This window comes from Chelon labrosus (assembly GCF_963514085.1).
Source record: "Chelon labrosus genome assembly, chromosome: 14".
Classification (NCBI taxonomy): Eukaryota; Metazoa; Chordata; class Actinopteri; order Mugiliformes; family Mugilidae; genus Chelon; species Chelon labrosus.
Window position 1 is genome coordinate 294,205 of NC_140347.1, and position 17,296 is coordinate 311,500.

The 17,296-nt window shown below is 48.8% G+C and overlaps 1 protein-coding gene across 1 annotated transcript; it reads right to left on the bottom strand.

Annotated features, from left to right (window-relative positions):
• Positions 1–612: 612 nt before the first annotated feature.
• cep170bb (centrosomal protein 170Bb) lies at positions 613–16,633 on the bottom strand. The gene is made up of 18 exons (XM_084559785.1): positions 16,516–16,633; positions 15,228–15,317; positions 15,040–15,118; positions 14,769–14,827; positions 9,845–9,959; positions 9,588–9,689; positions 8,996–9,478; positions 7,365–8,431; positions 6,945–7,121; positions 6,694–6,811; positions 4,906–6,615; positions 4,177–4,411; positions 3,943–4,096; positions 3,006–3,149; positions 2,125–2,213; positions 1,298–1,391; positions 1,153–1,204; positions 613–907 (listed from the first exon to the last, which is right to left on the bottom strand). Exons 1-18 carry the CDS (start codon positions 16,618–16,620, stop codon positions 717–719), a joined length of 5,064 nt encoding a protein of 1,687 aa, XP_084415911.1. The 5' UTR covers positions 16,621–16,633; the 3' UTR covers positions 613–716.
• Between the last annotated feature and the right edge of the window lie 663 nt (positions 16,634–17,296).

A 17,296-nucleotide genomic window follows, 5' to 3' on the forward strand; every position in this document is an offset into this window, starting at 1 on the left:
GCCGAGACGACGGGACGACCTCCTTGTGGACACGGACAGAGACACGAAAGACACGATCCACGGTCCAGACGCGAAGCAACAACAGATGATCACAGAGTTTCTACGGTTCTACTGCGGCGCCGGCTTGTGCTCTATGTACGTCTACATCACTGCTCCCACATCGGTTCTGGACAGCTTCTGTGCCTCCACGTCTCCAGCTGGTCTCTCTGAGGGACATGTCCCATCATGGACCTCAACCACAGACGCTCAGTATTGTCCCACAATGCATTGCACAAAGGAAATGGAAGGACTTTCATTTCCTCATTCTTTGGGTTGATGGATACTGAATGACTGGAGGGGTTTCTGAGGAACATCTGGATCAGTCTGAACATCTGGATCAGTCTGCATCAGTCTGAATATCCCTGGACATTAATGGATCCTCAGAGAACCATTGATTGACCAGGTCCAGGTCCAGGTGAGTATCAGGTCATTACCAGACTCTAGTCATGTGACCTTCAGGTGATAAAAACCTAAACTCTCCACCAGACCTTTAGAGCTGAACACTTCTGAAACGTCTTCTACAAACAAGTCCAGATTACTCAGATAAACCAGGACCTGGAGGAACCTTCACAGACTCTGTCAAGGTCAGGGAGTAGGTCAGGGTCAGGGTGTAGGTCAAGGTCAGCGTGGAGGCACAGTTAGTGTCCAGAGGTGCTACCGTGGCTACGGGGGCCAGCTCAGGCCATGTAGTGGCCCCCGTCGGATCCACGAGGAGGTCGTTTGGTGCTTTCATTGGCGTTGGAGGTGGTGCTGCGGGTTTTGGTGGATGGTTTCTTGTCCCTGGAGGACGGTCGCGTTGGACCCAGAGACGACGTCCCAACGGCTGCGGCCTGAAGACCTCCACCGGGCTCCACGATGGTATTTATGACTGTAGGAGGAAGAAGAAGACGAAGAAGAACAAGGTGAAGATGACGAAGAAGTAGAAGAAGAAGAGGTGCTCCTCAGATCTGGGATTAAATCAGCCTGACACATGAACCATCCAGTCGACTTTATATAATGAAAGTTGAAATGTTTCTGTTTCCCAGTTGATGAATCATCTTCACGTTTCTCTGATGATTCATCTGATTTGATTCTCTCCAGAATCAAAACATAAACTGATGAAACATCTCTTACCTTCAAGCTGCCTCTGGACTCTCCTCAGCTCCTTCAGGATGGAGGTGATTTCCTGCATCAGGAAGCAGAGGACAGAGCAGATGTGTTCAGATGTGTCCAGATGTGCGGCTGTCATTCAGAATACGTAATAAAGCTGCAGACCAACCTTGTTAGAGGTTTTCAGGATGGGCACTTCATTCTCAGCGTTGATCTTTGCTTCGATCTCCTCCCAGACCTCCGCCTTGTTCTGGAACAAAACCCTGAGACCAGAACCAGCGTTAGTTTAGTTCACGACGACATTCTGTGACTAAGCTGATGAGGAGACGAGACTAGAACGCTAGAGAATGTTCTCCAGATGTTGCTTGATTAGTTTATCTGATCTCAGTTAGCGTTAGCTACCAGAGCTAGCTAGCTGCTACTAGCCCTGTGGCTACAGATGAAGGAGCATCACTCTGATATCTCTACGGCCTCCATCACTAAGATCACGATGAAGGTAAAGAACTTTACTAGTTACATGAAGTTACTGACCTCTGACCTTTGACTGACACACATTTAAACAGTGGACAGTAGAGAGGAGGATGGTGTAAGAACTAAAAGATGATTAAGATTAAATCACTTTTAAAAGTATGAAAGATTAAAATGACTAAACTGTGACTGAGACTACATCAAAGATGGCCGCCAACATGAACAATGGTCAGAACACTCTGCTCTAAATCTCTAAATCTAATCTAATCTAATGTAATCTGATCTGATCTGATTTAATCTGATCTAATCTAATCTAATCTGACGTAATCTGATCTAATCTGATTTAATATGATTTAATCTAGTATAGTCTAATCTAATATCACGTAATCTAATCTAATCTGATCTGATCTGATTTAATCTGATTTAATCTAGTATAGTCTAATCTAATCTCACGTCATCTAATCTAATCTAATCTGATCTGATCTGATTTAATCTGATTTAATCTAGTCTAGTCTAATCTAATCTTACTTCATCTTCTCGGCCAGCTGCTCCGTGTTCTCCCTGATGGCCTGAGACAGTTGAGACACTGGATTCAGCATCAGGTTGTCCAGAATCACCTGAAGGATTTGAAGGCAGAGGTTGAGGAAGACGAGGAAGATGAGCTCAGAGTGTTGACAGTGTCTTCATCATCATCATCATCATCATCATCATCATCATCATTTCCTGATGTCCCAGCAAACCAAAACTAACTGCAGCACTTGTTTTCTGCTCCGTTCACGCAGCAGCTCAGCTCCATTCATCGTTCTGTTCCTTTACATAAGAATGAAGTCGCTGCTCTGTGTTGTGGCGCCACCTGCCGGCCAAACAGGTGAACCTCTTTAGTTTGAGTCGTCTGACTCTGAGGCAAACATGAGCTGAGACTAAACAGGTTTGCTCATGGGATTATTGGATTATTTGGCTGTTTCCTGGCTGTTGCTCTACAACAAGTCATCAAGTCCTAATTCACCTGAAACAACCAGAGACAGAAGTCTGACTGGTTCAGAGATTCCTGACTGGTCCTCCTCAGGTTCTACTGCTGATAACATCTTTACAACTGAAATAAAAACTAGGATCTAGAAGCTGAAACAAAGATGACGGGACGAGAAGAAGCTTCTTCAGATCTCTTCCACTTTATTTCAGCTTGTTTTCTTTATCTTTAAATTAAATGTGTCATTTATCAAACACATATTTACAGAGTTGTGTTTAGTAGATAGTGTAGAAGCTAATGTACCATGAATTAAAAATGGATTCAAACTGATCAATGTTCAGATTGAGATTAAGACAGAATTAGTTCAGATTAGTTCAGATGAATTCGGGTTTGTTTGTTGAGCTGCTGAGTGAACGTAGTCCCAGGGGGATCAGACAGTGACCTCTTCACGGTTCCACGGACGCCGTTGCTTAGACCCGGGCTCGGGCTCGGGCTCGTTCATATTTGCGTCCAGGTCCGAGACGGCAGCAGAACCTGGAGGAACCTTCTGGTAGTTTAAACTGGCCTCAGGGATACGATGGACCAGCTGGAAAGAGAGCAGAGTCTGGCTCTGGTGATCCGACCACTGACTGCGTGGTGGTGCTCTGTGGATGCATGCACCAAGTCAACATGCAATGGTGGAGGCCGACAGTGAATTTTAGTTCTGCTGGGAACATGTGGGTGGGTGGGGGGGGGGGGGACCCCAGACCAGAAAAACTGTTCATTAATGGCCAGAGGAAGTTCATTAGCAGCAGAACTACTGAGCAGAGAACGTCCATGATATTCACTAAAGCGTCCGATGTTCAAACGTAAATATGAAGCTTTTAGATTCTCAGACCAGTTCTTGGACTTTCAGAACCAGCTCAGTAGCTCTGTCATTAATAATCTTCTAAACCAAAAAATAAAATGTGCAACAATCCAACACCAATGAGAGGGAGTGTTAGGGTGAGTGAATGAGGAGGAGGACCAATCACAGGGCAGGATGAGGAGACAGACACCTGAGCAGGTGGGAGCCCTTGTACCAATGGATGAGATGGCGTCTGAGCAGCAGAACAGAGAAATGATGATGAGAATCCAAAGCATTGATCACAACCACATCTGAGTCCTGATCAGAACCAACGGTGGACAGAACCACCAAGACCAGCGCTCCGTCAACGGGGAACACCTCAGACGTAAGAAACAAGAGTCGACTCCTTCCTCCAGATCACGTTAAAACTCTCTTATAAATGAGACCTGAGACTGGATCAGACAGGTCCAGTAAGGATTCTAGGTCTTGAGTGTTCCCAGTTTAGAAGCTCTGGTTCTAGTGGTTCTGGGGTTCTGGATGGGATGGGACCCACCTCCTCCCTGGCAGAGATGGTGGAGGCCGGTGTGTTGGGCAGTGAGCTGGGAGAGGTGGCGGTGACAGCAGAGCTGGGTGAGTCCCCGTCCCCGGCCACGTCGTGGATCTCCTTAGCCAGAATGGCGAGGTCTTTCGCCAGGTCCTGACTGAGCCTGGGGAGGAGACACAACCAGAGGAGGAGTCAGATGAAACCTCAGAGCCGATGGGTTCTGTTAAAGATCCGCGTCTTTACTTGGCGATCTCTGCACTGTGCGTGGACCAGTTCTGGTAGGGGTCTACGTCGTTCTGGTCGTCGTCGTCCTCCGTCTCCAGAGAGACAGACTTGGACCTTGCAGCGGTGGTCCGGTTGGTGCGTGGCATCTGGGCGGTGGCGGACGAATGGGACGGACGTTTGGTTTTAGAACTGGCCTCGTATTCTTCTTCAGAGGACGAGGAGAAGTCTGAACCTTTCTGTCTGCGACGGGAACCTGAAACATCGACATGAAGGAAGTCAGACCACATCAACACCGTCAGAAAACTACAACTCCCAGGATGCATTAGTGGAACCAACATCCAATCAGTAACATTAAAAGTTAAATTAATTACAGAGTTCATCTCTGTTCTCAGGGACTAGTTTGACCTTTGACCTCTGGTAATGGCTGCTAATGTCAACGGTCGTAAAACTGATCACTGATCACATTCAACACAGAGGTCCTGACATAAAACTGATCCAGAGAGACTCATCATCTCTGTGTTTTTATATTTTAATGAGTTTAGTTTCATCCAGAGTGATGAAGGTTTTTAAAAATAAAAATTAAATCTGGATCAGTTTTATGTCACATCCTCTGTGTTGACGATGTTCGGTGATTAGTGGAGTAACTTATACGACCTCTGACATTATCAGACATCACTAGAGGTCAAAGGTCAAACTAAACTGTTCCTTCAACAATCAGAGGAGCCTCCTGGCGACACCTGGACTCACCTGACGGGTATTTGGCTCCACTGGACCGGGTTCGGGTCAGAGGCTGCTTCCCTGGAGCTCCGCCCCCTCTGCTCGCTGCCTGTCGGGCGTCGCCTACCGACGTCTTCCTGGTGACGGCTGCACTCTCTGAGTTCCGATTGGGGAGACCAGAGCGGCTCGTGGAGGACGTCTCATTGTCGCTTGGCGTCGTGAAGGAGCCCGTCCTCTTCCTGGGCATCGCCAGGATGTCCAGCCTGGACAGCTTCTTGCCCTCAGCGGATCCTTTGGCCGGGGCAGTGACGTGGTCAGAGTTCTGGGAGGCCCGGTCAGTCTCAGCTCCTTCATTATCTGAGGCCTCCCCCAGTCGCGCTCGCCGGAGCATGGACGCTCGGGTCGGTCGTGGCGCCGACAGGCTGTTGGAACGGGTCAGGACCTGTTGAGCTGCTGTCTTAGGCGTCTTCCCGTTGTCTTCTTTTTGCAGAGGGGTGATGAGTTTCTTGCTACGACTGACCGGACGGGATACTTCATGGTCAGAGGATGTGGTTTCAGTCCAGTGTGGACCAGAACCCGGCTGGCCCTCAGACAGATCCAGAGAGCCACGGTTTCCTGCACTGCGGCGCATCTGGTAGCGTTTCGCTGCCTCCGCTTTGCTTGAAGAATCGACTGCTGCCTGATTCCTGCGTTTCTCAGAGAGTCGCTCTCGAGCGCTGAGCTGCCGTCCCTTGTCCTGGATGGACGGGCTGGAGGACGACTTCTCCTTCTGCAGGCTGCTGATCGTCGAACGCTTTTTGGAGGTGGAGCTGACAGGAATGTTCTTGCTACTCACCTGACTCACAGTGCTCGCTGTGTCCACATCAGACTCTCCAGACAGAGAGTCGTCCATGTGGCTGGAGGATCCCCCCTTCTTTGAGCTGCGACCAGAACCAGACGAGGGGAACTTGGTGTCCAGAGACGACAGTGCTTCTTCTTGAAGGAAGGACTGAGTCTCCTGAATGTTGTCCCTCCTCTGCTCCAGTTCTCTGATGGATGGGTGGCTGGAAATGTGGGGAAGCTTCTTCATCTGGACAGTGTCACTGGGCCGGTCCTTAGTGAAGCTCTCCTGCCGGACGAAGGATGACATGCAGCCGTCTTTAGTGGGGACAGAATCTTTGTCCTGTGTTTGAAGGTTTGGAGCAGAGCTATTGGGTTTTACGCCCGTCCTCCTCGGCTCATGTCCGCTCAGATGTCTGATCAGTACGGTGGTAGGGGGAGTCTTCCCCGGGGGGTCCCGTGTCCTCTCAGACGGTACCGGGCTCCGGGCCTGGTCAGATCTGCCTGGATGGTTTTCAGAACCGATGTAGAAAGAGGTGGATTTGGCGGTTGAGGACACTTTGTCCTGACCTTTAAATTGAGGAGCACCTGGAGACGTCGGCCCGGTCCTGGCCTGGTTCTTCTTTGTCTTTTCCAGAACAGGAGCATCATCGGAGCGGCTGGCGTCACTCAGGCTGTCCGGGTCCACGTCGTCTTGAACAGACAGGCGCTGGGTGGAGTCCTGTGGACGGGGGGGACCGGAGACTCGGTCCAGAGTTTCGTGGCCTTGGTAGGATTCATGGCGAATCAAGATGCTTGGTGTGACACTGTCCAGCTTTTCTGGAGGCACCTGAGGCAGCATCCTTCTGGTTCTGGAGCTGTGGCTGGACTCTGACTCTGAGTTGTCGTAACTCCCCATCGACAGGCTCATGAAACGCAAATCTACAAAAGCAAGGAAAGGTTTAATACCCGCCTCTTCATACAGCCAAGGTTTATTTTCAGACAAAGTTTTAACAGCACCTTCGAGACATTCCCCCTGAGGTGGGGTGGACCCAGGCTCGGCATAGCTGTCTGCCAGACTGGCCCAACGGGAAACCCACTTAGGTCCTTCCAGACCTGCAGCATGAGCAGCTGGAACCTGGAAAATAAATCAGACGATAGAAATGTGGGAACAACAAGTCCACCAAGACAAACAGGTAACACCGCATGCACTCGGATCAGAACATGCAGGTGTTGTTCCAGGTTCTGATTCAGGTTCCAGAGGTTTTTACCTGTATGGGGCCGGTTGGGGGGCCGCTTATAGCAGCTGGAATAAAGCCATGCAACGGGTCCACAGTGCTACCATCGCTAGCCAGGTTAGCTTGCTCATCCTTGCCATCATTTATTACAGGTCTATACACTCCTGTGTTCACACCACTGTACTCTGGAGAGTCGAGGACACCAAACACCTGTCAGAGCACAGGGCATGCATGAGGACGGGGCAGGACCACAGCAACAGGAAGAAGGACAAGAGGTCACATGCATCCCTAAGATGAAGCACACTGTTTAAAGCAACTGCAACCTGATGTTAGTTCTATTTACATCAAAGGGTTTGTAGATGATCAGGACTGACACAAGGCTCTGGCTCTAAATAAACACCTTTTATTTTGACCAGCCATGTTTCAGGACCTGTGAAGTTAATCAGTCATCACCTGATCAATCATGTTGCGAGCTTCCTCCACCTCTTTGTCCTGCGACTCTGTCTCGATGGTGTACGTCCCAGCGTCGCTCAGACTGTCATCCTCCTCGTTCCTCATCATCTTCTGGGAACTTCTGGGGTCTCCTACACGGACGCCTAGGGGTAACATGGGTGACATTGGAGGTCCAGATAAATGGACCGGAGAGGCCGCCTGAGCAGGGCCGCTGGTTGGGATGGACGACTTTGTCGGAGGCTGTAAGGGGGATGAGGGATAGGAGATGGAAGAAGGTGCTGGAGGTTCTGGGGAGGGAATCTTGGCTTGAGGAGGTGATACCATCACTGGGGGGGCCGACATCGGTGGAGGGGAACTGTCTCTGGTGGGGGAGGAGTCCTTATGACCTGAATCCCTCAAGAACTCTGCAGCAAACTCCTGGGCAAGCTTCGACTTCTTTCCAACGCTGCCAAATGGTCTGATGATGATGCCTGAGGAGGAGCGAGAGGAGGAATTTGACGAAGCCACTTCCCCCTCGGTCTTCTCCCTCTTCAGGGAGCTCGATCTCTGGGGGCCGCCATGTCCCTTCAGAGGAACCGTGACCTGCTGGGTGGGAGGGACGTGGCCGTGCACTGATGCCGGCCTCTCGCCACCTTTCCGGCGCTCTAGCTTGGCCTTGAGGGCGGAGTAAGAGTCGGCGTGAGCGGTGTTGTGCGTGAAAGACTGTGAACGCTTCTTGCGTGGGTTGTCGTCAAAGAACTCAATGATGAAGGCCTGTTGGGTGAGGTGCTCGGGGGGCCCCTGTTTGGGCGTCTCTATGGTGGGAGAAGGAGCCTGAGGAGGGCTCTGGCACAGGGGCCGCTCAGGGGCCTCAGGCGAGACTGGGGCCGGTCTGGGTGGAGAGAACTGCAGCGGTTGGTGGAGATTCTGTGGTGGAACAGGAAGCTCGCGGTGGACGGACTGACCTGATTGGACGGTCTGCTGCGACACCTCAGACTGCTCTGATTGGATGGAGTGGTGGGATTTACTTCTTCCTTTGAGAACCGGGTCCTCAGAGTCACTCTGGGTTCCGTCCTCATGATGGTGACCTGGACGGAGGAGTCAACACATCAGTGACCGATCAGTTAGAAACACTTCACATTAGACATAAATCAGTTCACAGGGCCCGTGTGTAATGGCCCCATAAAAATGTTTAGAGAAGTGGTTCTGTTCTGAGGAATGGGCTAAAATTCCTCCGAGCTGCTGTAGACCACTGATCAGCAGTTACCAGAAACATTTAGTGACAAGGAGGTCACAGCAGATACTGGAAACAAGGAGGACATGATATGTAATATTGGCTTTAGTCTAATGGTTCTGTCTCATGTGTTTGATTGGGTTCTATTTGTCGTCTTTCAGGACTTGAGTAATTTTTATATAGAAATGTAGAAAATTCTGCAGTTATTGCTTTTAAGCATCTCTGTGCCGTAAAACTCAACAAACAGCTGCTGATCTCATTAAAAAGAAACAAACTTCTTAACGTCCTCAGACGATGAAGGAGATCCAGGAGAGTTAATAAAGAATCAATGTCAGATCTGTTTTAATCTGAATCAGAGAGTAGATTTTAACATCAGTAGATGAACCCTGACAGTGACCTGTGACCTTTGCTCGCTGACCTTTAAGGGTCTTGGCGTTCATGGCGAGGTCACTCTTGGTGCTGTAGGCGTCTTCACACAGCGGGCGCCTCCTCATCATGCTGACGTCGCTGTGGACCAGCCAATCGGCCACCTTGCTCTCTGCTGACATCATCTCTGCAGGTGTGATAGCGGTCTTGGTGGGCGGAGCCTGTTTCCTCTGGCGGGTGGAGAACTTGGTGACGTGGTCTTTGATCTTGATCTTGCCGGGCATGCAGTCGTCGAATTCGATGGTGAAGGAGGCGTGGCTCTGGATGACGGGCGGGGTTGGGGTAGGCGGTACCGGGGGTGTGTCTGTGTCCTTGGTGGGGATCTCGTGGAGCTCCGCCCCCGAGGTCTTGGGTGGCTGGAAGTCCTTGGTGGGGATCTCGAAGTAGCTGGGCTCGCGGTGGTACAAAGGGAAGACCGTCTTCTGTTCTGATCCGGAGAAGTCTGGATCCACCGAGGAACCATCCCTCTGAACGTCTGGCAGACACAGAGCAGCTGATCAGTCAACAGTCACCAGCTGATCAGTCACCAGCTGATCATTCACCAGCTGATCAGTCACCAGCTGATCAGTCATTGGTCAGTTTACCTGCAGGCGTCTCATCGCTGCTCTGGACTTTACTCCCATAATCCTCCTCTCCCCACCAGGATGGCTGACCGTAGAGAGGAGTGGGTCGACTCAGTGGAGCCTCTGTCCCAGAAGAAGATCAGAGTCAGTAACTTTAAAACACGGTCCATCACCGTCACCAACAATATAACTATATATATACATATATATATATAGTATATATATATAAGTACACACATACAGTAGTACATATTGTAGTGTATTGTAGTGTTTGTTACCTTGTGTTGTCAGGATCTTGTCTCTGGTCGTTTTCTCTCTCTGTCGTTCTTCTACTTCGTTCTTTTCTTCTGAAGCTTTTAGACTCATCTGCAGCTGACTGCTGTACTTCTCATGCTGAAAACACACAACACTAACACACATTAATACACATTAACACACACTAACACACACTAACACACATTAACACACACTAACACACACTAATACACATTAACACACAGTAACACACACCAACACACATTAACACACACTAACACACACTAACACACTAATACACATTAATACACATTAACACACACTAATACACATTAATACAGTAACACACACCAACACACATTAACACACAGTAACACACACTAACACACTAATACACACTAACACACATTAACACAGTAACACACACTAACACACTAATACACATTAATACACATTAACACACACTAATACACATTAATACAGTAACACACACCAACACACACTAATACACACTAATGCACATTAACACACACTAATACACATTAATACACACTAATACACATTAACACACAGTAACACACATTAATACACAGTAACACACACTAATACACACTAATACACATTAGTGCATGAGTTCAGATGTTTTAGTTCTGTCATGTGATTAAAGTCCAGTAGACACCATCTAGTCTCTGATGACGTCACAGTAGAAAGTAATGAATCTCTATTGTTGACCTGAATCATCTGCTGAGAACAGCTCATGTGCTGCGTACTGAGAGACATGTATAGTCTGTATGAAACAGGCAGCACCTACTGAGAGACATGTATAGTCTGAATAAAACAGGCAGCACCTACTGAGAGACATGTATAGTCTGTATGAAACAGGCAGCACCTACTGAGAGACATGTATAGTCTGTATAAAACAGGCAGCACCTACTGAGAGACATGTATAGTCTGAATAAAACAGGCAGCACCTACTGAGAGACATGTATAGTCTGTATGAAACAGGCAGCACCTACTGAGAGACATGTATAGTCTGTATAAAACAGGCAGCACCTACTGAGAGACATGTATAGTCTGAATAAAACAGGCAGCACCTACTGAGAGACATGTATAGTCTGTATGAAACAGGCAGCACCTACTGAGAGACATGTATAGTCTGTATGAAACAGGCAGCACCTACTGAGAGACATGTATAGTCTGTATAAAACAGGCAGCACCTACTGAGAGACATGTATAGTCTGTATGAAACAGGCAGCACCTACTGAGAGACATGTATAGTCTGTATGAAACAGGCAGCACCTACTGAGAGACATGTATAGTCTGTATAAAACAGGCAGCACCTACTGAGAGACATGTATAGTCTGAATAAAACAGGCAGCACCTACTGAGAGACATGTATAGTCTGTATGAAACAGGCAGCACCTACTGAGAGACATGTATAGTCTGTATGAAACAGGCAGCACCTACTGAGAGACATGTATAGTCTGTATGAAACAGGCAGCACCTACTGAGAGACATGTATAGTCTGTATGAAACAGGCAGCACCTACTGAGAGACATGTATAGTCTGTATGAAACAGGCAGCACCTACTGAGAGACATGTATAGTCTGTATGAAACAGGCAGCACCTACTGAGAGACATGTATAGTCTGTATGAAACAGGCAGCACCTACTGAGAGACATGTATAGTCTGTATGAAACAGGCAGCACCTACTGAGAGACATGTATAGTCTGTATAAAACAGGCAGCACCTACTGAGGGACATGTATAGTCTGTATGAAACAGGCAGCACCTACTGAGAGACATGTATAGTCTGTATAAAACAGGCAGCACCTACTGAGAGACATGTATAGTCTGTATGAAACAGGCAGCACCTACTGAGAGACATGTATAGTCTGTATGAAACAGGCAGCACCTACTGAGAGACATGTATAGTCTGTATGAAACAGGCAGCACCTACTGAGAGACATGTATAGTCTGTATAAAACAGGCAGCACCTACTGAGGGACATGTATAGTCTGTATAAAACAGGCAGCACCTACTGAGAGACATGTATAGTCTGTATAAAACAGGCAGCACCTACTGAGAGACATGTATAGTCTGTATAAAACAGGCAGCACCTACTGAGAGACATGTATAGTCTGTATAAAACAGGCAGCACCTACTGAGAGACATGTATAGTCTGTATAAAACAGGCAGCACCTACTGAGGGACATGTATAGTCTGTATAAAACAGGCAGCACCTACTGAGGGACATGTATAGTCTGTATGGAAACAGGCAGCACCTACTGAGAGACATGTATAGTCTGTATAAAACAGGCAGCACCTACTGAGGGACATGTATAGTCTGTATGGAAACAGGCAGCACCTACTGAGAGACATGTATAGTCTGTATGAAACAGGCAGCACCTACTGAGAGACATGTATAGTCTGTATGAAACAGGCAGCACCTACTGAGAGACATGTATAGTCTGTATAAAACAGGCAGCACCTACTGAGAGACATGTATAGTCTGTATAAAACAGGCAGCACCTACTGAGAGACATGTATAGTCTGTATGAAACAGGCAGCACCTACTGAGAGACATGTATAGTCTGTATGAAACAGGCAGCACCTACTGAGAGACATGTATAGTCTGTATGAAACAGGCAGCACCTACTGAGAGACATGTATAGTCTGTATGAAACAGGCAGCACCTACTGAGGGACATGTATAGTCTGTATGGAAACAGGCAGCACCTACTGAGAGACATGTATAGTCTGTATGAAACAGGCAGCACCTACTGAGGGACATGTATAGTCTGTATAAAACAGGCAGCACCTACTGAGAGACATGTATAGTCTGTATAAAACAGGCAGCACCTACTGAGAGACATGTATAGTCTGTATAAAACAGGCAGCACCTACTGAGAGACATGTATAGTCTGTATAAAACAGGCAGCACCTACTGAGAGACATGTATAGTCTGTATAAAACAGGCAGCACCTACTGAGAGACATGTATAGTCTGTATGGAAACAGGCAGCACCTACTGAGAGACATGTATAGTCTGTATAAAACAGGCAGCACCTACTGAGAGACATGTATAGTCTGTATGAAACAGGCAGCACCTACTGAGAGACATGTATAGTCTGTATGAAACAGGCAGCACCTACTGAGGGACATGTATAGTCTGTATAAAACAGGCAGCACCTACTGAGAGACATGTATAGTCTGTATAAAACAGGCAGCACCTACTGAGAGACATGTATAGTCTGTATAAAACAGGCAGCACCTACTGAGGGACATGTATAGTCTGTATGGAAACAGGCAGCACCTACTGAGAGACATGTATAGTCTGTATAAAACAGGCAGCACCTACTGAGAGACATGTATAGTCTGTATGGAAACAGGCAGCACCTACTGAGAGACATGTATAGTCTGTATAAAACAGGCAGCACCTACTGAGAGACATGTATAGTCTGTATGAAACAGGCAGCACCTACTGAGAGACATGTATAGTCTGTATGAAACAGGCAGCACCTACTGAGAGACATGTATAGTCTGTATGAAACAGGCAGCACCTACTGAGAGACATGTATAGTCTGTATGAAACAGGCAGCACCTACTGAGAGACATGTATAGTCTGTATAAAACAGGCAGCACCTGCTGAGAGACATGTATAGTCTGTATGAAACAGGCAGCACCTACTGAGAGACATGTATAGTCTGTATGAAACAGGCAGCACCTACTGAGAGACATGTATAGTCTGTATGAAACAGGCAGCACCTACTGAGAGACATGTATAGTCTGTATAAAACAGGCAGCACCTACTGAGAGACATGTATAGTCTGTATAAAACAGGCAGCACCTACTGAGAGACATGTATAGTCTGTATGAAAACAGGCAGCACCTACTGAGAGACATGTATAGTCTGTATGAAACAGGCAGCACCTACTGAGAGACATGTATAGTCTGTATGAAACAGGCAGCACCTACTGAGAGACATGTATAGTCTGTATAAAACAGGCAGCACCTACTGAGAGACATGTATAGTCTGTATGAAACAGGCAGCACCTACTGAGAGACATGTATAGTCTGTATGAAACAGGCAGCACCTACTGAGAGACATGTATAGTCTGTATAAAACAGGCAGCACCTACTGAGAGACATGTATAGTCTCTATGAAAACAGGCAGCACCTACTGAGAGACATGTATAGTCTGTATGAAACAGGCAGCACCTACTGAGAGACATGTATAGTCTGTATGAAACAGGCAGCACCGTCAGTTTAACAGTCCTCCACAGTGTGTGGTCAGATAGATAGTGTAGCAGCTACAGGTCTAATAACAGCAGCCAGAGGAGGAGGCTGCACATCAACGATCTGATCAAGTTATTAGACCTTTAGCTGCTTTTATTTGATCCTGGTTACATTTAATTAACACACGGTGAAGTACTATTAAACACAGTATTGTGTTGTGTTCTACTTGTGTTCTACTTGTTCAGTTAAACTGAAGAAGCTACTCGGATGAGTGTTGAAACGTCTGTGTTGAACCAGGACGTGGATGAACCAGGACCTGGATGAACCAGGATGTGGATGAACCAGGACCTGGAGGAACCAGGATGTGGATGAACCAGGACCTGGATGAACCAGGATGTGGATGAACCAGGACCTGGATGAACCAGGACCTGGAGGAACCAGGACCTTGATGAACCAGGACCTGGAGGAACCAGGAGCTGGATGACTGAGAACCTTCACAGACTTGTTGACGTTGTTGCTCTACAGCCGACGGTCTTCAATAAACTCTATGAACAACATATGTTCAGGTCAAGACTCTGGATTTATTACCTTCTACTGTGATGTTCAACCTCTAAGACACACACTGACGTACACACACACAGACACACACACACTGAGACACACACACACACCCTGACACACACACACACACCCTGACACACACACACTGACCTTCAGAGCCTCCTCTGGGACTTTGTGTTGACTTTTCTCCAGAACATAGACGTGAGGATGTGGAGAGATGGTTCAGAAAGATTGTAACACCATGAAACACACACACATTACACACACACACACACATTACACACACATTAACACACAGACACACACATTAACACACACACACACACACACATTAACACACAGACACACACCAACACACAGACACACAGACACACACATTAACACACAGACAGACAGACAGACAGACAGCAGTGAAGGATATCGTATCCGAAGCGGATGACGTCCGACAGCTTCAGGGTGATGTAGGTCTGATCAGGAATCCTCAGGTCGTTGACAAACGTCTGGAAACAAACAAACAACTGTCAGATTTCAGAGTGTCCCTGAACGCACCGCCAGTTCATTGTTGTTGTTGTTGTTGTTGTTGTTGTTGTCGTTGTTGTCGTGTCTTACCCCGTTCAGGCTGCCCAGGTCTTTCACCAGGTGTTGGTCTGTCGTTGTGTTGTAGTTGATGACAGCGTGTTGTTTGTCCACACTACGAGACTGTCCACAGAGACACAACATTAACATGAGCAGCTGAGTCTGTGGCCCCTGTGGCCCCTGTGTCTGTGGCCCCTGTGGCCCCTGTGGTCCCTGTGGCCCCTGTGGCCCCTGTAGTCCCTGTGTCTGTAGCCCCTGTGGTCCCTGTGTCTGTGGCCCCTGTGTCTGTAGCCCCTGTGGCCCCTGTAGCCCCTGTAGCCCCTGTGGTCCCTGTGGCCCCTGTGGCCCCTGTGTCTGTGGCCCCTGTGTCTGTAGCCCCTGTGGCCCCTGTGTCTGTGGCCCCTGTGTCTGTAGCCCCTGTGTCTGTAGCCCCTGTGGTCCCTGTGGCCCCTGTGTCTGTGGCCCTTGTGGCCCCTGTGTCTGTAGCCCCTGTGGCCCCTGTGGTCCCTGTGGCCCCTGTGTCTGTAGCCCCTGTGGTCCCTGTGGCCCCTGTGGTCCCTGTGGCCCCTGTGTCTGTAGCCCCTGTTTCTGTAGCCCCTGTGTCTGTAGCCCCTGTGGTCCCTATGACCCCTGTAGCCCCTGTAGCCCCTGTGGCCCCTATGGCCCCTGTAGCCCCTGTAGCCCCTGTAGCCCCTGTGGCCCCTATGGCCCCTGTAGCCTCGGTGTCTGTAGTCCCTGTAGCCCCTGTAGCCCCTGTGGCCCCTATGGCCCCTGTAGCCCCTGTAGCCCCGGTGTCTGTAGTCCCTGTCACCCCTGTAGCCCCTGTGGCCCCTGTGATCCCTGTGGACCCTGTGGACCCTGTGGTCCCTGTGGCCCCTGTGGTCCCTGTGTCTGTAGCCCCTGTGGACCCTGTAGTCCCTGTGGTCCCTGTGGTCCCTGTGGCCCCTGTAGTCCCTGTGTCTGTAGCCCCTGTGGACCCTGTAGTCCCTGTGATCCCTGTGGTCCCTGTGGTCCCTATGGCCCCTGTAGTCCCTGTGTCTGTAGCCCCTGTAGCCCCTGTGGTCCCTGTGGCCCCTGTGGTCCCTGTGGCCCCTGTAGTCCCTGTGTCTGTAGCCCCTGTGGTCCCTGTGTCTGTAGTCCCTGTGTCTGTAGCCCCTGTGGTCCCTGTGGTCCCTGTAGCCCCTGTGGCCCCTGTGGCCCTTATAGTCCCTGTGGGCCCTGTGGTCCCTGTAGCCCCTGTGGCCCCTGTGGTCCGTGTAGCCCCTGTGGTCCCTGTGGTCCCTGTGGCCCCTGTGGTCCCTGTGGTCCCTGTGGCCCCTACCTGCAGCATGAGCTCACAGTCCTCTCGGCCCACGAAGATCATCTCTCTGGGGAGACGGTGCCGAGTGCCGGAGCTGCTCACCAGGAACCAGGAAGTCACACTCATCTTCAAAGGCCTGCTGGGAAACCCCAGAGCATCCTGGGAAATGGAGGCCAGAGAGTGAGAGAGGCATTCAGGAGCAGGTTGTTAAATGTGTACATACTGCCGCCTGCTGGCAGATACAGGACACTACGTCTGTAGGTTCAGAGTTAAACCTAGTAGTTACAATACTTGTACACCTTTTAAGACCAAGACTAGTACTACAAGAAACTTCGTGGTAACAAACCGACACGATGACAGCAAACAAAGCCCCAACCTAGATGACCGTGGCTAGGGCTAGGCTAACAACAGCTAAGGCTAGTGCTAATAGCATATTAGCTTTGAGTACATCAACAGAATATAGAAAAACATTCAGCAACACCACACTCACTCTATGTACCAGTACGTCATCAGTATGTACCAGTACGTCATCAGTGTGTACCAGTACGTCATCAGTATGTACCAGTACGTCATCAGTGTGTACCAGTACGTCATCAGTATGTACCAGTACATCATCAGTGTGTACCAGTACATCATCAGTGTGTACCAGTACGTCATCAGTATGTACCAGTACATCATCAGTGTGTACCAGTACGTCATCAGTATGTACCAGTACGTCATCAGTATGTACCAGTACATCATCAGCGTGTACCAGTACGTCATCAGTGTGTACCAGTACGTCATCAGTATGTACCAGTACATC